At 42.0% G+C, this 11,581-nt stretch overlaps 2 protein-coding genes across 2 annotated transcripts; both read right to left on the reverse strand.

The window, feature by feature from the left end:
- Positions 1–2,983: 2,983 nt before the first annotated feature.
- Positions 2,984–6,931, reverse strand: caiap (CARD- and ANK-containing Inflammasome Adaptor Protein). Its single transcript, XM_082523935.1, has 4 exons — positions 5,270–6,931; positions 4,972–5,155; positions 4,208–4,430; positions 2,984–4,125 (listed from the first exon to the last, which is right to left on the reverse strand). Exons 1-4 carry the CDS (start codon positions 6,435–6,437, stop codon positions 3,379–3,381), a joined length of 2,322 nt encoding a protein of 773 aa, XP_082380061.1. The 5' UTR covers positions 6,438–6,931; the 3' UTR covers positions 2,984–3,378.
- A 1,710-nt stretch (positions 6,932–8,641) lies between these two features.
- jun (Jun proto-oncogene, AP-1 transcription factor subunit) lies at positions 8,642–11,369 on the reverse strand. Its single transcript, XM_082524189.1, has one exon. It carries the CDS (start codon positions 10,965–10,967, stop codon positions 9,984–9,986), a length of 984 nt encoding a protein of 327 aa, XP_082380315.1. The 5' UTR covers positions 10,968–11,369; the 3' UTR covers positions 8,642–9,983.
- Between the last annotated feature and the right edge of the window lie 212 nt (positions 11,370–11,581).

Consider the following 11,581-nt stretch of genomic DNA (forward strand, 5'->3'; position numbering starts at 1 on the left):
AACAATCTGGTGCATTGTTAAAATGAATGAATGACTGCACTGACCAGCTCAGCAACACTAAAGGGGCTGAAAGACCACAGAAGAAAACCAACCAAAGTGGATGATGATTTATTTCCATAATATCAGCAAATACAGAAGCTGTTTGTGTGCAATTTTTCCACATAATGTGTCTTCTAACTAAAGGTCGAGCTGCTGCATTTCCCAGAAAGAGAAAAGAATGAAAGATAACTTAATTCAGAGATAAAGACAGATAAAACAAGAAGGAGCAGAAGAAGAGAGTTTATATATAAAAGCAAGGATTGCTCAGTGTGTTTTGTAATGTCTTCATTTTTAAATCAAATATTGGATCTGTATATGATGTGAAGTTATTTTTTTTCTATTGTGAAACATCCTTAAAAACAAACTAAGCTATATCACTGTAGAGTACACCCAGCACAGACACACGCACACACAGGCAGGTATAGCCAACTTCCACGTTTATTGATATATTTGTATTTTGACAGCTGACTCAGTCGCACCGTCTGACAGCTCGAGCCCAGCTGATCTCTCCTGGCCGCTCCTCCTCGTCTCACTATAAACACAGCGGAGGAGACCATCATTAGTCCATAAACAATATCAGCTGTTCTTACCAGCCTCGCGGCGCCGCCCCGTTGAGCCTTCCGCTCCACTCCTCCCCTGCAGCTGCGCCCGGGGCCACGCCTCCGCCACAATCACCTTTGGATTATTCAAATTCTCAGCAGTTTAGTGCAGGGTAAACAGGTTAGTTTGCCATATTGTGGTGAATCTATAGCACTGAGCTGTTCAAGGTGGGAGTTAGGATACATCAAGAGTAGCAGAAATGTATTTGAATGTAAGCTGATGATTAGATTCCTTCACTGAAGTTAACCCTTATACCAGCTGTATGCTGTCTTGTAAAGACAGTATAAACAGAATGCTGCCAGTGTTCGGGATGGAGCTCCGGCAACATAGCATGGGAAACGTGCTTACATCTTACATGAATTCAGCTGTGCAAATCCACAAAAAGCAGCAGCATAACTGCAAAAAAACCTACTGGAGCTCGCATTAGAAATGATTGTGAGTTGTGATCCTTCCCCATGCTGAGCCACTAAAACTGCTCTCTCCCCACCTGTTCCCCACCTTCATCCCTGGCTGTAATCATTTTTCTGGCTCCCTCCGGGTACTCTGGCTTCCTCCCACCGTCCAAAGACATGCAGTTTGTGGGGATAGGTTAATTGATTAATCCAAATTGTCTATAGGTATGAAGGCGGGAGTGTGAGTGCGAATGGTTGTCTGTCTCTGTGTGTTAGCCCTGTGACAGACTGGTGACCTGTCCAGGGTGTACCCTGCCTCTTGCCCCATGACAGCTGGGATAGGCTCCAGTGAAAAGGATAAGCGGAAGCGAATGGATGGATATTATTTTATTATGTTACAGCATGAGGTTCAGTTAGCTTTGCACAAAGTTCTACAAAAGGGTACTTTTTACTTTTTTACTTTCAGTACATTTCAGAGCCTGAACTTCTTCTTTTTTTTACTTTTATTTGAGTAAATAAGTTGAATGAGTACTTCAGTACTATGACTGGAGTATTTTTCTTAACACAAGTATCTGTATTTTTACTGAAGTGAAGAATGCCCGTGTCACTTCTTGTGTCAACAACAAACCACTTGTTTTCAACAACAACCTAAAGTTGCAGATATCATAACACTTCCTTCCTGCTTTTTTTTTTTTTTTTTTAGATTTAGAGATGGATTAATTTAGTGTCAGTAGAAAAAGAGTTAGGTATGCTTAAGTTATACCTACATAGCTTATATATTTTGATATAACAAAAATATCTTGGCATCAGAAACTAATATTTCCAAGCAGAAATAACTTCCAGGGGTTTGCATTACTGTCAACTATTAAGTTTAGTTCAACATTACTTATAGTGGACCAATTCGGCAGTCTTCAGGGAACTTTATGCTCCAAGCTAAACATGGTATACAGAGGAATACCCTCTATTCTCTTCCCTGGGTGGATGGGGGGAGCAGAAGCTAAACAAAATATCTATGGAGAAACAGCAAACATTACCAGATTAGAAAATGCACAAACTGTGCAAGGGACGAGAACCAAAGCTAAATTGTGTCATTTGCAAATAATATTCTCTAAAATTGGTTTGCTTTGACTCCATCAACCAATACAAATTATTTGAAAGGCAATAGATAGACTATTGTGACTTAAGTTAATCTTTTTTTATTATCTTAGATATTCTGCAGTCCTTTTCTAAAGGCCTCGGAGAGCTCTGTAGGTCTTGGCATCACACTACCCCAGACTCTCAGCAGCTTCACCAGCCTCTTCCTAAGGAGGCCCAAATCACTGGCACCTTATGAGGACCTTTGATTCATATTTCATTTAGCCCAAGTGCATGGGTGTACCAACTTTTTCATCACTAATTTTTCTTTTCTTCTCTTACTGCAAAAAGCTATTGCAAAATAAAATTAATATTTTTTTTGAGTTTGAGTCCCATTAAAGCTGGCTTGAACTAAACTTTAACAGTAGTAATGTGATGGTCTGAGGCTGCTTTACTGCTTCAGGACCTGAAAGACTTGCCCTAATTGATGGAACCATGTACCAGAACTCATTCTTGCTAAAGGGGACAATCATAGCTTCTGAGGCCAAAAGCTTGGGTTTTCCTATTACGTCAAATGATATTTTTATAGAGTATTGTTCAAGTAGGCCACCTCCATATACAGACATTAGACCTTTACTTGTCCAAAAAAAACAACAACAAACTGAAATAAAAATAAATAAATGGAGGAATAAAATCGTTATTCAGCTTGCCATGTGCTCTATTCTTATGAAGGATGTGGTTCAAAATAGCTGTCACCAAGCACTGCTGTCTTTCTGTGCTTGGAGTTTGACCCAACGCTTGCAAACCCAGGCTTGCATACAATTTGCATAACCTTTAAAGAGGATCTGCAAAGGTGTAAGCGGGGCTAGATGCTATCAACATACTTTCCTGTATGGTCGTTGAAGTGACTAACTCTAAAACCACAGGTGGGCAAAAAGAAGCAATGGTTAGATTTTTTTTAATGCTTCACCACAAAAAGGTATCAGTCAGCTTAGCCGAAGGTGTATTCGGTAGAAGGTGCTAGGAAAAGTCTGAGTTTCATTTTAATCTGGATGAAAGTAGAAGAGCAAAAAATAATCGACCTTTAGGTGCATGCCTAAGAATAAAATATGAACAGTTGACTGCAAGAATACATAGCAAACAGGAAGAAATACAATGAATCAAGAGCGATATATGCAAAACGAGAAAAATATAACCAAAAATAAGAGAAAGACACACACTAGAGAACAAGTTGCAAAGTGCTTGGATCAACATCGTTCACAAATTATGATGCTTACTTCATAAGAAACATCTTCCTCTTGAGTAAAATTGCAGTGTTCTCATGCTCTGGTGTGTGTTTAGTTTCTGCAACTTGCAATGGTGTCTTCCCTATATTATTTTTAGCCTGCAGATTGGCTTTATTCCTCCATCCTACATTTCCAGCTTGTCCCCAGTTTACAAGTATTTTCATTACTTTGTGGTGTCCACCACGTGCAGCACAGTGCAGAGGTGTGTCTTTATTGTGATCTGTAGCATTTATCTTGGCCCCAGCTTCCAGGAGCCGCAGAGCTACACTATCATGTCCCTTCTCAGCTGCAGCATGAAGTGGTGTTTTCCTCCATGCATTCCTGTCTTCAGTCCCCTTATTGTTGAGCGGCTGAAGAAGGGCTGTAACCACACTGTGCCCACCAGCTGCTGCGTAATGAAGAGGAGTGGAGCCATCCATGTCTCTAGCTCGCCTCTTTGCCCTGTGGGAAAGCAGTGAAATCGCCACGTCTACTTTTCCCTCCATAGCAGCCAGGTGGAGGGGAGTTTTTTTCTCATTATCAGTGGCATCTGGGTCAGCTTTGGCTGACAGCAGCAAGTCCACCACACAACTATCTACCTGGGAAAAGGCTGCCCAGTGCAGGGCTGTCCTCCCCAGCCGGTCTTTGACTCCAGGTTCTGCCTTGTTATGAAGAAGTTGGATCACTGTGTCTGTGTGACCCTGCATGCTGGCTATATGCAGAGGGGTCAGACCATCCTGGCCTACTACATTTACCTATAGCAATGACACACAACTTTGCATTAATATACTGAAAATCTACAGAACTGATAGCAACCGTTAATGCTTTGACAATTACCTGTGCTCCACCTTTTAACAGCAGACCAGTTATGTCAGGCCCATCACATTGAGCTGCCAGGTGGAGAGGGGTGTGGCCTTTAGCTCCCTTAATGTTTGGGTCCAGTCCTTTTTCTAGCAGTGTGTGCACTATGGGCTTGCTACCACTGCGAGCAGCCAAGTGCAATGCTGAAGAGAGGTCAGATAAAGTAGCATCCAGTTTTGCATTTTTTGCTAGGAGAACACTAGAATAAAAAAAGCCAAAATGTAAGATATTACATATTTGGCTTAGCTGCTAAAAAAAATACAGAAAAGGGACAGTTAAAATAGATGCATATGCTCTGCACCAAATATGTACAACACAACATAAATGATGATATATATAAAATTAGAAACAAACATGGAAAATACATATTTTTTATAGAAGGACAATGATGAGCATTTTGCCTTTTCTAAACCCATTTGTGTCATTGCGCCTGTACAGTCGTGATTTTATTCTGCTATTTGACTTGGACCAGCATCTGGTGCCACAAATATCTCACTGCTATTTTTTTTTAACATATACATAAATTATATTTGTGAATATAAACATTTATGAGGCAGGGTGGATTTTATAAAGGTAGTTAGACAGTGTTCTTCTTATTCTAGTATGTTCTTTAAGTAAACTACATAATTACGTGATTCCCACAATGATATGATTGATTTTGTTGAAATGCTCTTGAGTGTGAGTGTGAAGGCCTACGGGGGCTACTTTATTGCCACTGAATTTATTTTGAAAGAGGTCACCTGAAGACTTCTGAGTGTCCCAGCTCAGCTGACAGTAGGAGAGGCGTATATCTGCGACCGTCGCGCATGTTCACATCTGCTCCACTGTCTATCAGTGCACTCACCGCACCATCAAAGTTCATTCGAACAGCTGAAAAGAGAGCAGAGCCCAGGGCATCTTTGTTCAGGACTCCTCTGGCATTAGCTGTGGTTTGAACAAAACTGACCGTGAGCTTGGATGTTTTGCAGGTTTATTCTGTATTTGTGTAACATCTCAAAAACAAAGCAATGAATTGAAATAGAACTGGACCAAACTCACCAAGCAACAGCTGGAGAATTGATTCTTGATGAAGATTAATGGCTTCATATATGACATCATAGTCAGCTTTAGCCCCTGCATTGAGAAGGACAGTCATTGTTTTCTCATTGCTCTCCTTGACTGCATAAAACAGAGCTGCTTTGTTATGGCTGTTTAAGGCATCAACAGTGGCCCCGCTCTGCAACAGCAACTCAGCCAACCTCCAATCATCTTCCATGGCAGCCATGTGCAGAAACATATTCTGTCTGTGACTTTCAGACTGCCTGGCTTCCTCCTCCACCAGGAGTTTTACAGATTTCAGATGCCTATTTTCTGCTGCCAGGTGAATGGGAGTTTTGCCTTTCAAATCCAGAGTATGTATAGGGGCCCCAGCCTTCACTAGGGTCTTCATGAGCTCTGTGTGCCCTCTGCTGGCTGCTCTGTGAAGAGCTGTGTGGCCAGCGTCATTCTGGAGGTCCAATCTAGCCCCTTTTTGAATCAAGAGCTCAGCGATGGATAAATGCCCATTTTCTGCAGCTACATGTAATAGAGTTTCTTTGGAAGAATTGACAGTGTTGATATCACTGTCTTTTAACAGCTCCTCAAGTAATAAGAGATCCCCTTTTCTAGCAGCCATGTAAATGAGGCTTTCTGGTTTACTTTGAGCTGGTGTATGCTCTGATGTTGCAAGTACTATGGTACCACTTCCTTTCTTTGTAACACTAGATCCTTTTTTAATCCTTTTAGTATAAGTTCTCTGGGTTCCAGTTTGATCTGTTAATTTTCCCCCCCATTCACAATCTCTCTCCAGCAAATACCCAATCAGCTGTCTCCTGTTATCTTGAACTTGCTCGTTCATACTCCTTACATAGGTCTTGATTCGCTGGTATAGTTCAGGTTCTGCCAGCATAAGACACGGATGGAAGAATTTCCGACATGCTCGTTCACCTCTGGCCTCCAGGATGTCCAGGACCCTGGAGTTCTGATCTTTATGGGTCCTGATGGACAAAACAATAGATCTCCTTGCTGTTGTCATAACCCCCTCTGCAACCAAAAGATTCAGGAGATCCTCAGTATGTGAGATACCATAAACCAAATCCCTTCTCTTTGTCCGGATCACATCCACGGCATAAGGGTTCTTAGAATTTGATGCTGCATGGCTTTCAAAACCTTTGACATTATTCCACATTTTAAATTTGCAGGAAAATAAAAAAATGTTCCTTCAGCCTTCATGCGCCACAGTTGTTAGAATTTGTTGTTCTGATTTCTGTTTGTGTATTTTGTACCATATTGCTTAGTAAAATACCCCGCCCATAGCAACTACAACAGACAGAAGCCTTTCACTGTACAGATTCAGCCGGCTCAACCTGACCTTTGTGCAATTACGCGGTCAAGTTTCCATTAGATGCAGTTAATTGTTTTATCTAGTAATAGCACTTCAATCCTCAATCACTGTGAAATTATTGTATTAGTATTGTATTAGTAAGAGGTGACAAGAATAATAGCTGTGTAAAAATAACATTGTTTTGCATGTTTGTGAAAGCGATAAAATAGATAATGGTGTGTGGGGGAGAAGAAAGATTCTCCCTTATGTCTGAATCACTCTTGGCCTAAATGTCAAAATCGGTTTGATATATAATAATGACAACTTTTGATTTCCTTTTATCATTTGATGAAGAGATATAGAGCTATTAATAATATTTATGAGTAAAATTAGCAGAAGTTTTATACCCTGAAAGAAACTCCCCCAATACAAGTACAGTTAGACTTTATGCAGCAGAATGCTGCTGCATAAAGTCTCATGGAGACAGTCTAACAGTATTTATTAGCATGAAGCAGCATGTTTTTGTATAACAATCCATTTTATTTTATAGATTAGATGCGTAAATTAAAGACTCTATAGTGTGACTAAGGGAGTGGCTGAAGCCTGTACTATAATGCAAACATTTGCGAAGTAACTTTAATTTTCAAATACATGTAAACTTCTTTAGTAAAAATATACATATGCCCCCTTTGAATGTGGGGAAGTTTAGGTATAAAATAGCCTGGATACCAAGCAACTAGATCGATCAACATATTATTTCTGTTCTATTGTTCCTATTATCATTTATGTGAGCTGTTAGTGAACTATTCTACAGAATGCGGATTTTGTTAAAGAACGTTTGTTTTTATTATGATCTCCTGATATTTAACATCTAGACGTCTGCTTTTAGTCGCCCTTGGAGTCATTTGATGGATTTGCCTGTTTAATTAAGTCCGGTCTATTCTTTAGATTACGTCTCAGGACACATCGTATTATGCAAAGAGGAGATTATGTAGTCAGTCGATTCACTTCCCGTAATAAACGCCTCCTCGGTCCTGACGTGGGTCTTCCGAGCGTTCCCTCTCCTTATATGGCAGGGGAGGGCACTGCTTTCCGGAATGATGTCACAATGCCCCAAGTTTGAGAAATCAGAGCAGATTTGTAGAGAAATCGGGATTCCTGAAGGAATAATTAAAGGGAAAGGGAGAAAAGTGTCTATTTGGATATGTCTCCCACAGAGATTGTCTCTATTAAGGAAAAATAATACAAACAATTAAAACAAAGACAACACCTGAATTCCCTTATTTGACGTGTTCAAACAGGTTGTGTTATAAAGATATTTGATGTTTGTTTGTATATAAAAGAATTAAAAAGCAAACAAAAAATAAAATCGGAAAATATAAAGATTGAAAAGAAAGAGAACATTTAATATTCTGTCAGCCTTAGCATCACAGTGTGTCAGAGACTTCGTTAGGTTTTCAGTCAACAACCCGTTCTGTTTTATTTACACTCTATATGACAGTCTCTATTAATTTCCACAAAAATTAATATCTGATAACCCGATATAAATTGCAACAGATCTGTGGAGATTTCGAGCACTTCAGGCAATTTCACCGGTAATCCACCCCAATGTATGTCGCCCTCCAGTGTTTCATTAAGAGCAGCACACGTGCTGATGTCCAGCAGTATTTGAAAGCCCACTCCTTTTATCTGCTGTAGGCCACGCCTGAGCTGCACCTGCTGCGTAAGCATGAACGAGACTCACTTTAATTGCTGGGTTTAGTGAAGACATCAAGAAAAAAAATTTACGCCTGTTTTTTTATAAGTGAAAAATTTGACATCCCCCCCCCAAAAAAAATCCCAATTTATTTCAAAAGTGCTCATAACATATTTATAGGCCCACATTGCTGTACCGTAAATAAGTTAAAGAATATTCAGCACTTTGAGATACTGAGCTCCAGGCTTGTATTTTCTTTTTTCTTGTGGTTAAAGCCATCACCACAAAGCCTTTGTTTGGGTTATTGTTTGTTCTTTTAGCTGGTACTGACTGAAAGATGACTATGTGATTAAAAAAAAAGACTCACCATATATATACATAATCCCACCAAGCCACAGTTTATTGTATTAATTTATCCCATACAGAGATTTGCACTTCAGAACCTAACACTTCTTTTTTTTCTTTGACATGCTGAAACCTTTTTGAATACTTACAAAAAAGGACAGAGCAATGGTGAATAACTGAATGATGAAATAGCAAGGGAGATGTCGTATTAATCAAATCAGTTCCAGATTTCTTAATTAAGGGTTGCACACCTTAGCCTATTGTGACTGAGTGTTACATGATGTGAAAATGTTACTTATTGCTCAAAGCAATGGGAGACTTTATAGGGCAGTTACACTTTTCTTCTTCTGAGCCTGTGTGAGCTGAGACACAAAAGTGGAGATCGCAAACTCTACAACCCCAATTTGCAGAACTGGCCTCCATCAGGAGTAAGTGAGCCCGGCCTGCCAGCTGAAACACAATCACTCAGCTTCAATCAATACCAGTACTAATGGAATTTAGCTTGAGGTACTCAGCACTAGCAGCTCTTACAACATGTTGCAACATGTTTTATTGTTTGACTTCTTCGTGGCACACCCACTTTTTATGTCACACTCTTACAAGTACACAGAGGCGATGTTGCTTCATTTTATCTGGTTTATTTTCTTAAATATTGATTAATTTCTTAAGTGCTCAGAAAACAAACATAAAAAATTATACAGTATTCTTATTACAAATGGTAAACATAAGTACTCCAAGTTGATCTTATATACATATAACAATGAGTGAAACCCCATTAACAGCTTTAGAAAAAAACAAGTAAATCTTGAAGCTTTTCTAACTTAATTTCTTACAATTAAGAAAAAAATGTACATTGTACTTTAACTCATGAGTCAGGCAGCATTTGTTGCAACTTTTCAGCCGTTTAGAGTTGACCAACACGCCTAAAAAGTGAGGCCATTAATTATGGCTACAGCAAGAAAAGTCTGTATTGCGTGTGATTTAAAAAAAAAAAAATCCTCTAATACTGAGTTTTTCCATTGATGGTCATGATGAAGTCCATGCAGGGCTCGGTGTAAATCAAGAAAACGTCAGTCCTGTCCAGTTCTGTAAAGAAAAACAGCACGACACAGAAACAGAAGGGGTTTCTGCCTGTTGCCATGTCCCTTCTGGTTCATGGCTATTGTCACAGTCCTGAGCCCATCTCTAGGACGCGCCACTGGGGAGCGCGTGGCACTCAGTTTGGTACCGTCCCCGGTCCCGCCAGTGTCGCGCCACATCATCCCAAATACCGGAACGATTTCGGGAGTCGCAGACACTCACTACCACAGGAAGCGTCCTATTCTTTCAACTACAGTCTTTTCTCTCTCTCCTCTGTCGCTGACACCACCTCAGAAGGTCTGGAGCTGCTGCGTTAACATAAGCTGGCACCCGCTGTTTACGTGGTTCATCACCTTCTGCTTCAGCTGGGCCACCTGCTCGCGCAACATGTTGGCGGTGGATGCGAGCTCGGAGTTCTGTGACTTTAGGGTCTTCACTTTCTCCTCCAGCCTTGAGATCCGCTCCAGCTTCCTCTTCCGGCATTTGGAGGCAGCGATGCGGTTTCTCATCCGCTTTCTCTCAGCCTTGATGCGCTCCTGACTCTCCATATCGATTGGAGAAAGAGGAGGGGTCTCCCCTGGCATCTCGGGCACGGTTTGGGGCTCCTCTTTGAGCGCAGTGAGCCGGGGGAGCTGGGCAGGGGAAGGCTGGCCGTAGATGGGAAGCTGAGGCGGGGCAGCAGAGAAGGACATAGTGGGGGCTGAGGTGGTGTAGTTTGGTGCCGACACGGTACTGATGGCCGGGTTGAAAGTGTTCAAGTCCTCATAAACCGGCGACTCAGAGCGCATGGCAGCATTGTTGTTGTATACGGTGGCACCGGCAACAGATGAAACAGGCGGCAGCGCAGTGTTGACAGTTGCCGGTGGAGTCGAGGTGACACTCACGTTTGTTGTGCCCGGCATGTTCTGGTGGTGGAGCTCAGCCAGGGCGCGCACAAACCCCTCCGCGAAGCCCTCCTGCTCGTCAGTGACATTCTTGGGGCACAGGAACTGGGTCGGGGTCGGCGTGGTGGTGATGAGTCCGTTGCTGGACTGGATGATCAGCCTCTCCAGCTCCGGAGAGGCCAGCTTCAGCAAACCCACGTCGGGGGAGGTGAGGATGTCGCCAGCTTTGGCGCGGAGGTGAGGTTTCAGAGCGCTCGGCGGGTCGGTGAGGTTCAGTGTCATGTTGTGTTTCAGCGCTTTGGGGTTGCTGTATCCGTAGCCGGCGTTGTCGTGCTGGGAGAAAGCGTTGAGTGAGTCGTCATAGAAAGTAGTTTCCATCTTGGTATACATAGAAGAAAAAATAAAACAAAAACCGAATGTAGCTACACAGTCTTCTACAAAAACAGCTTTCCGTCCCCCCTTCTCTTCTTCCTGGTTACCGAGGAGGAAAACACTGGTTTCCAAACGTCCTCTCTGTGCGTAAAAACTTCCAAACTTTGAGAGCGCACTTTTCTCGACACAGGAATCAGAACTTACTTCTTTCACCAAGCGATGGTCGGTTGTTCTATGTTGAGTGGAAATTGTTCACAAAGCTTTTGTCAAAGTATCCAGACTTATATTGAGTCCGTGAATGAAAAGCGCCTCGCGGCTCTAACTTTTCCTGTCAGCCACCGAGCGTCTCCGGTGTGCTCACCGCTTGCGTGTGTGTATACTCTGAGCGGTCCAGCGTGGAGGCAAACCTTATCTGCTGCCGCTGCCTCTCTAAAAATAACCATGATGTCATGACGGGGCTCTCCCATTGGCTGAGGGGCGTGTCTCTGAGGCGGGGCTGAGTCCTCCGATAAGGCGCGTTGCCTAGACGACCACCACCCAGAAGATTCTTAATCTCGCGGTGGATTGTGGGATGAGGTAATGCTGTAAAGGAGAACGTAAGCGCGCTGCATTGTGGGATGACGTATTGTTTT

The sequence above is a fragment of the Aulonocara stuartgranti genome, assembly GCF_965226115.1.
Source record: "Aulonocara stuartgranti genome assembly, chromosome: 23".
NCBI lineage: Eukaryota > Metazoa > Chordata > Actinopteri > Cichliformes > Cichlidae > Aulonocara > Aulonocara stuartgranti.